This window comes from Pocillopora damicornis, chromosome 7 (genome assembly GCF_964200805.1).
Source record: "Pocillopora damicornis chromosome 7, jaPocDami1.2, whole genome shotgun sequence".
NCBI classification, from domain to species: Eukaryota; Metazoa; Cnidaria; class Anthozoa; order Scleractinia; family Pocilloporidae; genus Pocillopora; species Pocillopora damicornis.
This window is the reverse complement of record NC_142676.1, coordinates 2,889,462-2,907,766: the sequence shown is the minus strand read 5'-3', so window position 1 is coordinate 2,907,766 and position 18,305 is coordinate 2,889,462. Positions and strand designations below refer to the sequence as shown.

Here is an 18,305-nt window from a genome sequence, read left to right as displayed (position 1 = left end):
GGTTACAAGGATAAAAGAACTGATCACTAACTAAAAAAGCTCTTGATTGTTTAACAAATTCTCCCTGTCAACATCTAAGGAAATGTAAAGAGATAAGTGTGGAGAATGCCTACAGTGATGTTAGAGTGTCAAGGGTCAAAGTGAAAGGTTATACTTTGAGCACAAAACATGTGGACAACTGGATAAAGAGCAGTTTATAGAAGGGGGGGAGGGGGGAGGAGGAAGAAATCTACCATTGTCTGTATTCCATTCGAGATCGCTAAAACAAAAACGAATAAAGGAACAATTTGAAATTAGGATGTTTTAAGTAATGTCTCTAAGTTGATGGCTCTCTGGATCCTTAGCAACTGTGAGCTTGACAGAGTATCAAAATCATCAGTTGATCACCTGAGATTATGCCTGGGATTACGAAGTATAACTTGAGAGCCATTGTAATAATAATGGGAAACAGGATGGGGTGAACATACCTGTAAATATTGTAGTGTTTGTTTATACAGTAGATACCTAAATTGAATTACGAATTACAGATGGTCCTGCCTGTCAGTAATGGGTAGAAAAAAATTGGAAAGAAAAAAAATTTAGGACACTTGTGTAAAACGATTTCAAATCACAAATAAATTATGGGGTTCCCTTTCATATTTTCCTCCTTTTAAGATAAGTGATGTGTACAGATAAACTGTTATCCAGTTCCCAAAGGTGCGAGCGGGGATGACAAAACGGGGAGAAACTGGAACAAATAATTCGCGTTGGTATACATTCCATTCACCTTACACAACATGTACCTCTGATTTCTAAAATGGCGAACGTTGAGGAGACGGCGACCGAAAACGACAGCGAGAATTATGATATGCCTCCACCTAATCTTCCGACAAAACCTCCAGACCAGGCAAAAATTTCAAAGGAAGAATCAAAGTCAAAACCTCTATCAAAAGAAAAGAAGGAATCGGTGCCAGAATTGCCCTACAAGGAACCATCCTGGAGTGGTATCCCAGACGAATTCTACAACTTGGAAGTTTTGAAGAATGGATGCATAATAACAAATGTTGATCTCACTAGTAAACCTTTTCATGTGTTTGGAAGGCTTCCTAATTGTGATGTTAGCTTAGAACATCCTTCGGTTTCTAGATACCACGCGGTGATTCAGTACAAGACGAGCGATACCTCAAATAGCGAGAAAGGTTTTTACCTCTATGACCTTGGTAGCACACACGGAACATTCGTCAATAAGTCAAGACTTGAATCTAAACGTTACTATAGACTGCGTGTAGGATATGTGATTAAGTTTGGGGGAAGCTCCAGATTATTTATTCTCCAGGTAAGCTCGAATCTGAAATGGTGCAGAAAAAAATCTAATTATTATAGTAGTTTGTGTTTGATTGATTCGATCCATTCATTATGTGGATTTTTGTGTAAAGATACGTGTATTGATGAAAGCACACACACACCGTATTAAGAATGTGTATTAAAAAGATTACGCACTTCTGATTGGCTGAAAACGAGTGTATTTCCATGTAACAAGAGTGTAAAGTTGTAACATGAGTGCAAGTTACAACATGATTTCTCGTGCAATTTGGTGTAAATAAGCACTAATAAATTTTCCAAAGACTAGGGCTCATACAATTTTGTTGTCTTTGAAAAATTGACTTGTGCTTATTAACACCAAATTGCACTCAAAATCATGTTGTTACCTATACTTATAGCATCAAGCACCCAACCTTAAATAAGTGCCCACCTCGAATAAGAGCCCACTTAGAGTAAGTGCCCACCCTGTGGGTAAAAAAAGCTTAGCACCTAGTCTCTAGTAAGCACCCATTTCAAATCATTGAGTGTACTTCCCTCCATAATACTGTGTTATTTTGCTTTTGTCTGCAGGGTCCTGAAGATGGTGAAGAATCTGATTCAAATGCTGCTATACAAACAGAAAAACAAACAGAAGTCAGGAGCAGTGAAGTGGGCAGAGTTATGACAGAAGAGGAATATGAGGAATGGAAGAAAGAAAGAGAGGGAGGAAAACAAAATGAAGAAGATACAGGAATTGATTGGGGAATGGGTAATAATTTATATTGAGTAAAAATTTATTCTGCATTAAAAGAGAAGAGAAGTCTTATTTTGGCCATTTGCTAACTTTTCTTCAAATAACTGGCCCACTGAGTTTTTTAACTGTTACATTAGCACTATTGATGTCATAAAAGGGGTAAGATTTTCTTGTTTTTGAAAATTGCATCAAGTATGGTATAGCTTGCTTTGCTTCCACTTGTATCTGAGAATTCTGAGTTGTTTATAGCATATTAAGTACAATTATAAATTTTGAGCCGTCCAGCAAAATTAAATGGTTTCCCTTTCAAAAATAAATATATAGCACTTATTACATGTGACATAAGTGGTCCCTTGCAAAGATCATATCCTTTTATTTAATTCCTTAGGGGAGGATGCAGTTGAAGAGCCTGCATATCCACCTGATTTTGGTGAAACTGAGAAGGCTGAGGAGCATCATTTCAAAGATCCTAAGAAGACTTTGAGAGGATTCTTTGAAAGAGAAGGTTTTTAATATTAATTATGATTGTGGTTCTTTAAGAAATTTTTTGTGTCAGTAGTGTTCCATTTATGTTGTTTATTTTTTCTATGTTCTATTTTCAGTGACTCTGAATAATTGTGTTGTAATATTTTGTTGTTATGGTTGTCAGGGCTGGAGTTAGAGTATGATGTGGAAGAGAAAGGTCCAGGTCATGCAAAAGTTTTTCACTGCAGAGTAAAGTAAGTGAAATTTGGAATGTGGAAGTGACATGGCCTTTATGGTAAGAAGGCTGGATTTGAAAACTGGAGGTCCTGGGTTCAAATTGTCCACTTTTAGTCTCAAGAAGATTTGCTGCTCTATAGTTTTGAGTCCTACTCCATTGCTATGATTTATGTCTTGTAGAATTTGGGGTATTGGTTTAAATGTTATTTACATTTATGTTTGATTTGCTTTGCTTTGGTTGGTGATTTAATACCATGACCTATAAACAAAGTTATTACTATTATAATTATAACCAATAGTATGAATAATTATTATATTTATTAACTCTCATGATATCATTAAAACTACGGTAATCGCATTTCAAATAATGACTATAATAATTTTGATATGATATTTTATTAATAACATAACCCTTTAGACCCTAAAGGTGACCAGCATTGTTTCTCCTCACAGAAATACAGAATCATTCATTAAGAATGTAAGAATGAAGGAAGTGTCAAGCCAAAAAGCTCTGTTTGATAAACAAATTCTCCTTGTCAGCACCAAAGGAAATTTATATAGAAGAGTGTGGAGAATATGAAGATTGACCACGTTACATTTTTTATAGATTGCCAATAGATGGGCCAAGTGGTGATCCTCTTTATGCCGAGGCTGCCATCACAGGAAGGAAGAAGGAAGCAGTATTGGAGTGTGCAAAGGAGGCATGTCGAATGCTGGATGCTGCTGGCCTCCTGAGACAGTCCTCTCATGGTAGTGGACCACTTAATATTTGTATCAGTCCGATAAATTCATGGTTGATTTTAATAGTCATAAGAAATTATATGTTTCATTTATCTCTCTTGATTCAATTTCAAGTTAGAGAAGGATTCTATTAAATGTGTTAATTCTAGTTCTGTTGTTTCCCGTACAGAGAGTAGGAAACACAAAGAGAAAAATTGGGAAGAAAATGATTTTTATGACAGTGATGAAGACAATTTCTTGGATAGAACTGGATCAGGTCAGTTATAATTTGTTGCTGATAAATATCCGTGTTGAACAAAACATAAATTGTTAATTTACAAGGAAACGTGAAGCAGCCTGAGCAGAGAATTAACAATCAGATCTGGAAGTTTAATTGTCAATAGCTTTGACTCTTTGACCTTATAGTTGAGAAGAAAAGAATACAAAGAATGAAGCGTGCTGGTAAAGATCAGTCCACCACAGAAACTTATGAATCTTTGGTAAGATATTTAAACACTTTTACAAATTAGATCAATGTTTACATTAAGTTATTGCATTGTGACAGTTGGAATCATGCCCATATTTCCCTGTTCCCTGTTATCTTTACTTAACGCATTAAATTGCTCTGGGTTTTCTACAAGTTCTCAAACTTAAGACCCCTTCCCCCAATTTTGCAGCAGAATCCCCCCCTTACCAGCTAAGCTGCAAAGGACTCTTTGGTGAGCTAGGAAAGGTGGTAGAGTCACATAAAATTATGAGACTGTCTGTATATAACAAATTCTTAACTTTGTGTTGTTATTGCTCTGAGCAAGACTTCAAAGCTTCAGATGTTGGATGATGAAATTTCAGATTGTGAGAGTAGATTAAAACAAGATGCAGCAGGTAAGTTTTTTGTAAAGTGGATTTATTGGTTAAGATAGATGTTCTGAGAAATTCCATTTTGCAGGTGTTTGCTGCTATATTTTACTAGCCCTTTGTACTTGCAAATTCTACACGTGATTTTCAAAGAGGACTAGAATTTGTCAGTGAGCATTTTCACCCTAATTTCCAGTGCAGTTTTTATTAATTGATGTCTCATTTGGTTTGACTACTTCATGTTTTTTAGGAAGAAATGGTTCAATGTCTGGAGATGCTGACTCTTTGGACAATTTCATGAGCTCACTTGGAACATCACTAGACAAGACAACAAGGACTCAGATCAGAAGAAAAATATTTGACCTGAAAAAGGTGAATTTAGTAATAACTTTAAATTTACCATATTAATTGACTGTTTGATTTGAGACTACATTGGTTTTGCTTTATGTTACTTTGTGTTTGATCTAGAAATAGTACCTCACAAAGCCAAGAACATGTACATGTTTCTCTCTTTGGCTTCTGTCCCTTATGCATTTTTGTTACCACCTTCCATTAGTTTTGGTTCACAACACTCACTCAGTAAAATTGCCTCTTATGCATGTAATGTTAAGTGGTAAAGGTACGAGAAAGGTCATATTGAGAGGACTTGTAAACACATAATATCTCTATTATTTTCTAGGAGAGACAAAGACTGGTCAAACTTGTTAATATTGCCAAGCCAGCTAATCTTCCACCAGTTACAGAGTAAGAGGAATTTAATTGGCAAATGTGAAATCTTATTTAAACAATTTGCTAGAATATTCCACCCTCACATCTGTGTTTTTACCATGAGCTGTGTCAAAATAACTTAATTTTAAAATAGAGTATGCAGTTAGACCTAAATTGCTGCATTTCTAAATTTGGTCCACCTTGTATTATTTGGGTGTTTTTTTTTGTTTTGTTTTGAGGTTAATTAAAAATCACTGAAAAAATGTCAATTACTCCAAGGCAAGTTGCTACAAGCTGATACTTGTATTAACACCTTCATTAGCTATTTCTGACAATTGTTTTGCTTTTCAGGAAAGCACTTGATACTGATCTCAAAAAGTTTAGCACAGAATCTGAAAGTAAACCCACTGACTCTTCATCAAGTAAGACAGCAGATATAAACACAGATTCTAGACACACATTCTCAGCTATGCCAGAAGAAGAAAAACAAACCAAAAGGTCAGTTGATAAGGAACATTTACATGAAAAGGTACTCAGGGACAACCGTCAATCACGTCCTACAGAACAGAAAGAATTTGCTGTTCCTGTTTTGCCTGCTTTGGGTGGAAGGAAAAAAAATCAACAAAAAAAGGATGTTGTAGTGCCATCAGACAGTGACAAGACTGTAGACGTAGAAGAAACAGAAAAGTTTGGGCAAGAAGAAGATGGGGAAAGTAAACTAGGAACGAAAAGAGTCAATTCAGATGGAGGGACAGAATTGCAGGAAGATGATAAGAACAGAACAGAAGAAAATGTAAGCTGTGAATATTTCCCCTAAAATATGTATTGTATTGTCAACTTCAAGTGGGAAGTATGATGGTATAAAATCATGTGATGATAATTAGGAAAATACTACTTAAGAGAAAGTAAAATGATCTACAAATCCCCTCTATTCAAAAAGGGTAACTGAAATCTTATGTTGTAGCAGTTACTTTCACCACCTCATTTTTCTTTGCTTTTTTTCCTAGAATGAAGATATTCCAAAAAAGAGAAGAAAGATGAAAAAACGGTCATATGGTGTGCCCACACAATGGCAGGCTGATAGTGACCCTTCATTTACTGCATGGATGCCTCCTGAAGGTTTGTCCACTTGTTATTGTTGAAAGTGACTGGTATTACAGTTCTTATAACTTAAGGAAGTGTTCCTCCAAAGGACAAAATGATGGTTAAGTGCAAACTAAGGGAGTTGAAAGGTGGTATGGTCTAAATGATCAATTTAAAAAAAAAACCAAGGCACATATACCACCTTTCATGGCATCTGTTCAGTTATGTTCTCTGATAAAGAGAGACCTAGGTAGACATGGCCACAAGTCAAGCTGATGAAGTCGCTTTAATAAAGGGCTAATGCCCAAAACTCAACTACAGAGGTTGTAAATTTACAATATCAACCCAGTTGATAAATCCAAATTATCCTGTGCCACCTGCACTGACACAGCACCAGTCTCTTTAGAAGCTTACCCCATTTTTACATTTTTGCTGAGTTTTTGACCAGAAAAGTTTTTGCAAGGCTCAAAAACTATGTTGAGATCAAAATAGGAGCCTACCCAACAACTGGAATGGCTGAGGAAAATGTATCTTATCAATGAATGGGAATTTCCTGGTAACAAAATAAAAATTAATTGGTGTTTGTCATGGTCAGAAGTTGTCTTATACCCCATTCACACCAGCAAAACATGTTTTGTTAAACTGGTTTTCATTGAATGAAAATTATAAACAGAGAACTGAAAAACTTGATTTTCCATTGGATTCAAGTACTTGCTAACTTACATTTCCAATGTGCTACATTCAAGTCAAAAATATTCGGTTAAATAGTTTCTATGAAGAAAAAAAAAATTAAACTGTGTTTAACAAAACAACTTTTAAACATGTTTAAGCTTTGGTGTGAATGGGGCATTAGTTGACTAGGGTGGCACTGGAGGATTATTTGGACAAGATTGGTGATTTAACCCTAAATTCTTAAGAGTTGCCAAAACAGAATCTCCCTTTACATTATTGATAAAAAATCAAGAAGACAAGTGACTGGAATGAAGAAAAATATCATTAAGGGGATTATTAGTGATCCAATACCAAATAATCCAAACTATCATCATCAGAATTGTATGGCAGATAGTAAGGAGAATTGTTAATGAGATCTTGGGAGTGAAAGGGCTAAGATCAACACCAATAATAGGAAATAATAAGTGACCAGGCTATAAATGATCTTTTTGTTTTGGTTCTCAGGTCAGACAGGGGATGGAAAAACACATTTGAATGAAAAGTTTGGCTACTGACGAGTCTTTAAATGAATAGAGAGCAGTTTCATAACAAAATGTGTCTCAGTTGATTTATTTTCAATGTGTAGTAGTTTTGACATCAGCAGTAGACTGAAACCCAGGTTGCTCATAAAGAATTTGAGGACCTTGGTTTTCATCAGTGTCCATTTTCTTGTAATTCTAACCTAACCCCAACCCTACCCCCCCACCCCAGTCAACTTTAAAGAGCGTTTATAGGAAATTTGACTTCTGCTGACCCTCCTTCAGCCAGGTTACATCTCTGACAAAATGGTGGAAGACAGGGAATTAACAGCCATAAACAACCTGGTTATGGTGTGTTCACACATCTTCAAATTAAGTTGTCATGTCTCATGTCATGAGAAAAAGTTGTCCTGCCTGCCAGGGCTAGCCTACCTGCCAAAGTGAGACAACTCACCCCCCTTTCTCCCCTTCTCTAGTTGACCCACTGACCTGAGATAAGTTGACAACCTCATGTGAGTGGTGGACTGAATTTTGTAAAGAAATAAGTGAAAGGTTAGCTTGCCTAGCATAACTCAGTGGGGGGGGGGGGGTTGTTACAGTTACCCAAGATCATATAAATGGGGCCTTAAAAGGATCATAACATTCTTTGCACATGACACAATGGATGATTGATTTTGCAATCCAATAGGACAAGAAATCTTCAGCAAGATATCTTTACTAGCTCAGTGTTTAACAGACTGTACAAATGGCATGTAGCATGATGCATTAAGGGTGCAACTTAGACTTGTGTACAAAGCTTGTAAGAGGCTGTGGCCTGTTACAATTGTACCAGTGATATGAGATGTTTCTGTAATATTGGCTCCAATTAAGCACACTGCTGAATTATCTTAAAGAAATAAATTTTTAAGTGGCCAATTAATATTATCAATTCACTCAATAAAACCAAAGTATTTTCACTCATAATATTGTCCACTAGAACAGCATCATAGTTTCTTCAGTAAACTTACCACCTTAATTCATACAGCTAAGTTCAGTTTTGACATTAAGTGTTCAGGACCAAAGCAAACAAAGATGACATCGAACCTGGATGTAATTTATTTCTTTTTTTTCCTGTTATCCAACTTAGTTTTGTGCAAGTCGCCCTGAACTAAGTTCAACTGTCTGAGAACTATTACGTCATCATGGTTATGGTGGATGTTCAAGATTGTTCGAAGCAATGTTAGGCCAGCGCCGAATCGTATTGTACAAGTTTCTCAAGCTTAAGTGTCCTTTTTATCCTCTTCGGCTTTGTCCAGTAACAAAGATCTTATTCCAACTTTCTGCAGTTCCTCGATCAATTCACCTTGTTGATGCAACTGTAACACAATATCGCATCCACCGATAAATTCTCCTCCAATGTAGACTTGAGGAACTGTCGGCCAGCTCGAATATTCTTTCACTCCCTGCCTCAGTTCCTCGTCTTCTAGTACGTTATAAGCTCCATAACCTTCGACACCATGCATCCGAAGAATCTGAACAACAGCATTGCTAAAACCACACATTGGTTGCTCAGGAACTCCTTTCATAAAAACCACCACTTTGTCCTTCTTTACGACTTCATCGAATTTTTCTGTTGTCCATGTGGTTACTTGGTCACTGAGGAAGCGTAACTTAGCTGTAATACGGCCTGCAGGAGGACCGAAGGAAAGAGATCTGTTTAAAATCCGTCGTACAAACAATGTGGCCATCTTAAAAAATTACCAGTCTTCGCAAGTCGCAAATTCGCAAATTCGCACTAATACCCAGACTTCCCGGCTCTTCTCTAACAAGTCATCTTGAGGGGAGATACGACCTAATAGGGATGTGATGCAATTTATACTTAACTGGACGTTGCTCGGAAAAAACCTTAATCGAAAATAGAAACTTGACGAGGTGACAATAAATTCACCTTTAATCTCTTGCGTGACATGTAACAACATGTAGTTGGTTCTCAGAAATGTCTATGACTATGTGCGCGCCGAAGCGGACGGCAGCCGGAAGTTGAGAGTTTATGCATGCGCTACAGATTTTTGTCTAAATCTTTTAACTTTGTTAAAAATGTCAAAATCTTACGAAATCGAGCCTGGAGAAGTTGCATAACACCTTCCCCCATACCTCCCTACTATGAATGCGAGGCTGAATTCACTACTGTCATACGATCAGGCGACAAATAATTAATTCAAATCAATTGATGCAAATGGTTCGCAATTTGTAGGTCAGTTTTTTGCACTTGTAGCTTGAAAAATTATGTATTTTCATTAGTTTTCACGCAGTAACTTGTATAGTGGATTTTTAATCAAGGAACTTACCGAGATCTTGCGCGATTAATTTTCTCAGTTATTCGCTAAGTATAGGAAATCGTATGAACGCGAGTGCATTTCGTGATTTATGGTCACTCGTGATGTTTTGAAAGTTCCCAAATTGCACTCGCCTACGGCTCGTGCAATTTTGAGAACTTTCAAAACATCACTCGTGCCCATAAATCACGAAATGCACTCGCGTTCATACGATTTCCTATACTTATCACTCACTTTGACAGTAGCTGATATTTTGGATCTTACGCAACAACCTCCGATTGATTGGCTACCCAGATAGGGTGACGCTTTTGTCACGAAAGTGATGACGAATCGACAGTCCTATCAAGAAGAATTAAAGGACAAAGATCTGCGCGATTGCTGTACATTTTGTACCATTGACATCTTAAAGATCTTTGAAACTAAGCTGGAAGACAAGATTTACCTATAAGGTTAGCGCTTTTAGTTGTGACAGCTTCAAACTTACGCAATTTCGTCGCCACACCCCCCCGTTGCGTCTTAACAATCTTACAGCTGTCTCGTTGCATCTTAATCAACCGCTGAAGTGCATCGAGGCGCTGCCGTCCAACACTGGACTTTTACCGGTGACATCAAAATGGGGGGACATGTATCGAGGACTGACTTCGAATGGTCTTACACAGCCGAACCACATGCTTCAAGAAGGAAGGAAATTTTAGGTAAGAAATGCAAGCATCGAGCTCGTTTTCTTTTTTTATCGTTAAAGGGAAGGACTCGAACGCTCTCAGATTTTGCGCTTGTTTGCTTTGGCAGACGATGAAAATTTATATTTTCACGCGGAAAGAATTGCCAGTACAAGTTCACTCTGGTAACTATTTTCAAGTTGACTCTTTTATTGTTTTGATTAAATGGTTTTCTCCCGAAGGGAATTAATCTGAAATGAAAATTCTCACCCTTCTTTGTGAATAAACGAGAGAGAAATGCCGGTTCCGTCCATCGGGATCTGTAGCCGCAGGCATCGGGACTCATGGCCACTCTTGATTTAGTATTGATTCGGTATGAAATACGAGTATTTAGTCATCGAATTTTCCATGACTGTATCAATTCTTCTCTCAAAAAATTTAGACTAGAGAACCCACATGGAAGAACATTTCTTATTTCAATCGTTACACCTAAAGGACCATGTTATGCAATGAGATTAAACTAACCTCGTGTAAAAAGTACTGAGTTTCCACTGAAAAACTTGAATTTGTGAATTATTTCGAACATACAGTATCCAATCTGAACTAAATAAACCTTGTTCAATCTCAAGATCGAACTTATTATTTTGGATTGCTTCGTTTCTTATGGCGTTAGTCTGATATTCCAAGCTGTAGTAGTACAAAATGAATTATTTATTCAGTGTCAAGCTGAGTTGTCTGATGTACAAAGAGCGAAATAATATCATCCGTCGGGCCTGATCATTTTCCGTTTTGCTTGGAAAAAGTTTGAACGGCTATCAAGATTCGATTGAACAAAAGTAACATTTATATCCACATGTACTCTCCTGAACGACGAGGCAGGATACAGTGAAAACAGTTCATCAAATAAGTTATATAACAATCAAAACAGAAATTTACACAGATACGCTAAATGTCTGCAAAGAAAAGCAAAACCACTCCTTCTCTTTCTCAGTCACTTCTTGTGACAACAATAACAAAGAATAACGAATCTTTTAATGCTCACAAGAGGAGATATTAATATGAAGTAATAAGAGAATTATTTAGCATTTACGGGCAAATCTTTAACAAGCGAAGTAAAATCTTTACTGGAAACCCAAGGGCTAGAGGAAGCGAAAGGTTTCCCAACCACTTCTTACCTATTCAAAGTTTGTTATTTTAAAGCAGAAGAGTGAAAGAAACCAGACTAATATAGGAAATGTGATATTATTAGGTAATACAGGCACTAGACTTTTTATTCAAGGAATCATGTTCTGACTACAAATAATTTCTTCTTTTTTTTTTTTTTGGCGAAAGAGTTTGTATTTAGGTCTTTCAACTGATGGGGAATGTCTTACCAGAGATCTAGTGCATGGTCTATGAGACCATGAGAAAAAATTGCTTGTATTTTCCCACTATCTCCAGTTTTACAGAGTTCTTAATAATGACTAGAGTTACCATTTCATTTCTCTGTTGATGTCACCTATTTCTACGATCAATGTATATTTTTTCATCAACCTTCAAGTTGCAAGTGTTTTATCTTTTCTCTGTGACAGATTCTAAAGTTACCATTTTATTTTCTCTTGATATCAACTTTTGTTTGTGATCAGCACAATAAGTTTTTGTTCACTAGTAAAATATTTTCTGTTTTCTCTTTTCAGCTAAGTACCCCCAAATCAAGAAGTTGATGGGCTATGATCCAAACTTCAAGTACCAAGTATTGCTGTTAATTGTGATCCAGTTCACATTGACATATGTGCTGAAAGATTTCTCCTGGCCTATCATCTTTTTGGCTGCATATTTTGTTGGTGGCGTCATCAACCATGCATTACTCCTAGCCATACACGAGATCTCCCACAACTTGGCATTTGGCCATGCACGACCAATCCACAACCGAATCTTCTCACTGATTGTAAACTTTCCTATTGGAGTACCATGTGCCATCTCCTTCAAGAAGTATCATTTGGAGCACCACAGATACCAAGGTGATGAAGAGCTGGATGTGGACCTGCCCACAGAATTTGAAGCCCGTTTGTTTTTTAACACATTAACCAAATTTTTCTGGGTGGTATTTCAACCATTCTTCTACTCGTTCCGCCCAATGTTTGTAAACCCAAAGAATCCTTTGGCTTTGGAAATCTTCAACATTATTCTCCAGTTTGGTGTTGATGCAGTGATAGTGCATTACTGGGGAGGAAAGGCACTTGTGTACATGATTGCAAGTTCATTGTTAGGTATGGGGCTTCACCCAGTGGCTGGGCATTTTATCTCAGAGCACTACATGTTCGCCAAGGGTTTTGAAACCTTCTCATACTATGGCCCTTTGAATATGGTCACCTTCAACGTTGGTTACCACAATGAGCATCACGATTTTCCAAGTATTCCTGGTTCCAGACTACCCTTGGTGAAAGAGATTGCACCAGAGTACTATGACAACTTACCACAACATCACTCCTGGACAAAAGTACTTTTTGATTTCATCACTGATCCAGCAATTGGACCATATGCTAGGATGAAACGAAAGGCTATGAAGCCAAAAAATAACAAGGAATAATAGAAAGACTTGAACCAACCGAGTGAGGAGAAAAACTTGTTCTATCGGCAGTATCTTGTGAGATGTAATATTGTAGTTTGATGTCAACAGACAGTAGTACTTTGATAGTATACTGTCAGTTAGGGGTAATTATGGGTTATCATGAGTGGTATTTAAAAGGCTGAATATTTCTGTTGAAGTGATGAAGATTGATCCCAAAAAATAAAAAGTAAAATAGTAAAAGTTTCCTTGAGGCAAAGTTACTGGACACTTAAAGGGAAATTTGTTGATTTTGAGGTCTCAGAATTTTTCTTTGTCCCACACTTGTGACAAGACAAAAAACATCTTTTTCTATTTCTTTATTGAGCATTTCTCATTCTATTTACAAACATGGCGCTATTGACATTGCTGATCCTAGCAGTATGCAGGATGCGTGTCATATGAACTTTGTAATAGACCTCGTTCTCCACAGAGTCTCTCTGGCTCAGAAGTAGAACATCAGAGTAGTTTTTCTGTTTTCGCACTCATAACAAAACAAAAACATCTTTCTGTAATCTTAGATTGTTTGTTAGCAAACCAAGAATTTTTTCCTCTAGAAAGGCTTATCTGTAGAGCAGTGTTCCAGGTTTTTAAATTTACTTTGAGAATTTTTTTACCTTTAATGAACCAAGTTTCATGAATAAATACACAAATTAACTAAATTTAAGCCTTTTTACAGAAATATTTTCTTATTCATTATTTTCAAAACTTCATGGAATTTATGATGTCAAAATAATATAGTGTACAGTTTAAGTCCTGAAGGTTTTTGTTTAGGGATGTTTGAGGTTATAGTTATGATATTTCTTCTATTCCAGAGAGAATTGGTTAATAATATTGAGAAAGATACTTTCAATTAGGATCAAAATGCTAGAAGCAGACACACAGAAACCTTCCAAGGACTGATTAACTCTCCCTTTCAACTGTGGCATACTTCCTGGTAAATTATTTAAGTGAATGTACATGTAGTGTTATGTCAGAAAATACACCTTGCTTCAAGGATTGACTTTCACAGTCCCTGCTTTTGTTGGTTAATGTAATTATACTGAAATTCCTCATGACATGCACCTAAATCCTATTCTCAGCCTTGCAGGAGTAAATGAAACTAATAGCAGATGACCATGTTGAAATTTTGCATATATTTTATTACCTGCACTTCAAGATCAAATTCCTAAAAGAAGAAGATAAGTTAATTGAAATATAACAAAACTAAGAAATATTATTTAATGTACTCTCAAATAAAATTAAATCATTGCAAAATTGTTTTAGGACTTTCGATTTGAAATAAACTGAATCATTTTGGGATATTGAAACCAATAGATAATTAAACATTTGTGTGTTTTCATTAAAAAGAAATTTCATTGAAACTGCAGATGAAAATCATGGGAAGCAATGATCATGGCAGGATCTTTGATTTGCTTGATTTTCATGATCTCCTGTTCATCTCTTGGTGGTATTTTTTAAACCAAATGATATCTTTTGAAAATTTTTGTACTTATGCTTATTTGAAATTTATGTCTGTTATCTTTCTTAAACCAATTGTTTGGTTAGTGTTGTAAGTGACAATGTGGCAGAGATAATAACACTACAAGGATTCGCTAAAACTTGCAGATTTAATTTTAAAAAGCAAAAGATAAAGTACTTGCAAACAAAGAAGATGGCAGACTTAAATGTAGTTGTTGACTGATACAGACAGACTTGCTGGTTGGGGTTAGAACCTTGATGTAGATTGAAACTTAAATGTTGGAAAAGCTAAACTACCAATTGTAACATAAATATAAAGAAGCAACAATTAAAGGCTAATTGCACTTACAATTGTTACAAAACTCTCCAGTGTACTGGAAAGTGTGAACACCTGCAAAGAACTGTATTATAGACTAAACTGCATTGTTTGCAGAGAAGGGTTAATGAAAAATTTCTGTCCTTGAAAAAAAATTAAACATTGTAAAGGGGTAGGTAAAAATGACAATAGACTTAACACCTGTAAAACAAAGAAATTGATCAAAACAAAGTAAACTGAGATGGTAATGTTAGGTAATGAGCAATAATGATTTAACTGTGAACTTAGATCTGAAATATGTGCAAATAAAGTGAGAGTGTGAAGCAATTTGTATGACCTGTTTTTATTTCTGGCACTTTGAAAGATCTTTGGCACAAGCTATAAAAGAGATAAAGTGGATTAAATACAGGCCCTGACTGGGTCAATGTGCTGTGATAATGTGCAAGACACCACCTAATAGTGAAATCAGTTTGTGGTAAACTGTCAAGAAAAGCAGGTTATATCCTGTGGGTGAAGGAGGGGGGCAAACAGTAGTAAACTAGCATTCTGTTCAGGGAAGTAGAAGAACTTGTCCTTTCATGTTAAAGACACCAGCATATTGATAAGTTTCTTGATAAGTGCTAGTTTACTGAAAAGACTGACCCTTTATAGTGTTGGGCACACAGTCCAGATCTGGTTTCCAGTCATCAGTTTGAGTGGGTATAATTTCAGTATTAGTTGCAATATATGGAAGAAAATGGGGGAGATTTTGGACTACATAGCTTGAATTAAAAAAAGTTTGATTATTGTGAAATAAATAACAATGAATGCAAAAATTGGTGATTCTCCCATTTTGATGTTGAACATTTTCCAGTTGATTGGTGGGGAGAATTTGATGTATCAGTCAAGAGAAGACTTCCCAGCTGATAAGTTTGCCTTTTTTCATAATCTGTTTTTTGATATTGCTAGGAGAACATTTAGTTAAATGACAAGCTTTGCACTGAAAAAAAAAAAATGCATATTAGCTGGCTGCACAATCAATCAGCTAATTTGCATAAGTGATTCAAGCTGAGGTTTGGCACCTCTTGGTGGCATGAATTGTTCACTGAATACTCCAGGACAACTGATAATGGCCACAATTAAGTTAATACAGCTCCCCTTGACTGAAATGAAAAAAAAGCACAACTTACAATAATATTTCAAATCATTTTCCAGATACAACACTGCTTTCTTTGTACATTGTCCAAAAACAAGAGTCCAGGGAAAAGAAACTTGATGGGTCTAATTCAAAATGACATAGGGGCAGTATGCTAAGCTTATTTTCTTTGTAGAAATGATGCATGTCTTAAAGAAGACAACAATAATTTGTTAACACAAGGTCCACAAATAGTCCTCAACAAATGTCACAGCAAAATATTACAGGAACTATAAAGTATGTAAAAAGAAGAAACTAAAAAATGGCCTAAAAAGCTATTGGTAAAGCTGATTTCACCCCCATGATCAAAGACCAATTGAAAATAACCCTCAGGTATACACCACCCAAGAGGGTATAGAAGAGATTTAAAATAACACTCAGATATACACAACCCATGAGGGTATAGGAGAGATTAAAATAGCCTTTAGGTCCACACTACTCAAAGAGGGTTTAGAAGAGATAAAAAAATAACCCTCAGGTATACACTACCCATGAGAGTATAGAACAGATTAACTTACCATCAACAGATTTAAGTAAATGTGTAGACACCAACTGACTGCAAGTGTTAATGTAATTCTCTAAATTGATCACAGAAATGACAATGCTTCTGGAGAGAGCATGCTACAAATTTTTTTCAAGGCAGAAGCTCTTCATAGGTAACTATGCAGATACTTGGTTTGGGACTACAGAAATTCAGCTTAGCAAGGTAAACTAATACATGTGTCGTGAGAAATATACTTTATTTCAATAAACGATGTACAAGTTAGGCATGTTAAAGCCTTGGTTTTAGAAGTTGACCCTCATTTCAAGAATCACTAAGTGTTTTTCAGATCTGGGAATGAAATGAGGTCTCAGCAAATCCATTAAAAGAGCAGAAGTTTCTTAAACAATTAATATTTTTATTTTTGATAAGTTTTTCCTCATCTCAGTCACGAAGTTAAATTTGACTTTAATTCTCACTTTTTATCTTTAAAATAACCTTTAACAATAACAATTACATTTAGGATCAGTTATTTTTTTAATACGGTTGCTACCAGATTATCTGCCATAAAATGTAGCTAATAATATTTATTCCATTACACACTGATCTCAAATAAATGTTGTCTTTGTGATTATTGAATGTTGCAGACTGAGGAAAAACTACCAAGAAATGACCCCCTTACATAATGCTATGCCCAGCCAGAAGATTTTGGGGGTTATGAGATACAAAATATTGAGGATGGCAAAAATTGGTGACCTTAATCATTCTTTGAAATCTGTACAATTATGGTGAGACATTGCAAATCAAGAAACGCTTCAGTTTTAAATAATGTTTACATGTACCTTGTAATTATTTTACATAATTGTTATCATTATGAGTTAATAATGAATGCCACCCTTAGAGGAATCCCTCCTCACAAATGCTCAATATCAAATGTACACTGTGGTGTTTACTTGATAAGTATATACCGTTTAGTAGTTTTGTTAAAGTTTAAAGGAAAATGATGCACCACAGGAACACCCTGTTTCTGAATTAGGGTTGAGTAAAATTCTGAAAGCAGAGCGTATAAGTTCTTCATGGTAGTCCACTGTGGAACCTTTCAGGTACTCCAGTGAAATTTCATCAATGACAACCTTTGCACCATCTCTTTCAAATATTCTAGAAGAAAAGCACATTAGAAAATGAACTTTTTAACTCCCAAGATATGAATGTTACTTCTCCAACTTAGTTACCACATACTCCCTTCGAATTCCTTGTAAATTAGTGCAGTCTGTTCATTGAGAGTGACTTATTAGGCAAGGGAAATTAATACACGAAAAAAACTGCACTGTGCGTAAATTTAGTCGAATTTGTGTGATGTTTTTTTCCGGGGAGAAAACCCCTTTCAAGGGACAAAGATGTTCACAAAAACTATCCTGGTCCTGGGAAGCAAATTGTTCTTGCAACTTGTTCTTGCAATGTGTTGTAGCTGCATGTTACCAAGTCTATCTGGTCTCTTAATCTTTCAGTGAAATGTATACTTATAGGAAAGAGAAAAAAACGTGGGTACACAAACCTATCATCTTCGCTGATATCAGAATCAACGTCAAAGGCGTATTTAAATCCTGAACAACCACCCCCCTCTACTGCTACACGAAGAAATCCATCTTTGCCATCTGGGAATATCTTTTTCAGTTGCTGTTAGTCAAAATTACAAAAGAACAAAATCAAAAGATGAGTCACCCTTTCCTTTAATTGGGAACAATTGCAAGATGGAGGAAATGTTACACAATCCAACCTTTATACAGTTGTCACTCAGCTTCAAGTCTTGGGAAGCCGCTTTGTTTTCTTCCTCTACTGTAGAAAACTGCCGAACGAAAGGTAAATTTTGTTCTTTGAAATAAATGCAACGATGTATGAGTGGTAAAACTTGACTTCTACAGGCGGGTGATGAAATTTTTCGCCGTACAAAACGGCAGGCGGCCATCGCCGTCATATTTGTTGCTGTTCTTGGTAGCCGCGCCTTATAATTATTTCTTC

General features: G+C 36.1%; 4 protein-coding genes across 4 annotated transcripts; 2 read left to right on the top strand and 2 right to left on the bottom strand.

Annotated features, from left to right (window-relative positions):
- Positions 1 to 83: 83 nt before the first annotated feature.
- LOC113678615 (kanadaptin) lies at positions 84 to 7,368 on the top strand. The gene is made up of 13 exons (XM_027195514.2): positions 84 to 1,315; positions 1,873 to 2,050; positions 2,424 to 2,540; positions 2,685 to 2,754; positions 3,345 to 3,487; positions 3,648 to 3,734; positions 3,884 to 3,957; positions 4,270 to 4,339; positions 4,563 to 4,684; positions 4,992 to 5,056; positions 5,372 to 5,813; positions 6,028 to 6,139; positions 7,280 to 7,368. Exons 1-13 carry the CDS (start codon positions 797 to 799, stop codon positions 7,327 to 7,329), a joined length of 2,049 nt encoding a protein of 682 aa, XP_027051315.2. The 5' UTR covers positions 84 to 796; the 3' UTR covers positions 7,330 to 7,368.
- Positions 7,369 to 7,992: 624 nt separating this feature from the next.
- LOC113678631 (glutaredoxin-related protein 5, mitochondrial) lies at positions 7,993 to 9,268 on the bottom strand. Its single transcript, XM_027195527.2, has one exon. It carries the CDS (start codon positions 9,018 to 9,020, stop codon positions 8,553 to 8,555), a length of 468 nt encoding a protein of 155 aa, XP_027051328.2. The 5' UTR covers positions 9,021 to 9,268; the 3' UTR covers positions 7,993 to 8,552.
- Positions 9,269 to 9,850: 582 nt separating this feature from the next.
- LOC113678608 (sphingolipid delta(4)-desaturase DES1) lies at positions 9,851 to 14,218 on the top strand. The gene is made up of 2 exons (XM_027195508.2): positions 9,851 to 10,303; positions 11,944 to 14,218. The coding sequence occupies exons 1-2, from the start codon at positions 10,222 to 10,224 to the stop codon at positions 12,834 to 12,836; spliced, it is 975 nt and encodes a 324-aa protein (XP_027051309.2). The 5' UTR covers positions 9,851 to 10,221; the 3' UTR covers positions 12,837 to 14,218.
- A 2,312-nt stretch (positions 14,219 to 16,530) lies between these two features.
- LOC113678609 (uncharacterized) lies at positions 16,531 to 18,283 on the bottom strand. Its single transcript, XM_027195509.2, has 3 exons — positions 18,064 to 18,283; positions 17,842 to 17,963; positions 16,531 to 17,444 (listed from the first exon to the last, which is right to left on the bottom strand). The coding sequence occupies exons 1-3, from the start codon at positions 18,259 to 18,261 to the stop codon at positions 17,270 to 17,272; spliced, it is 495 nt and encodes a 164-aa protein (XP_027051310.2). The 5' UTR covers positions 18,262 to 18,283; the 3' UTR covers positions 16,531 to 17,269.
- Positions 18,284 to 18,305: the final 22 nt, after the last annotated feature.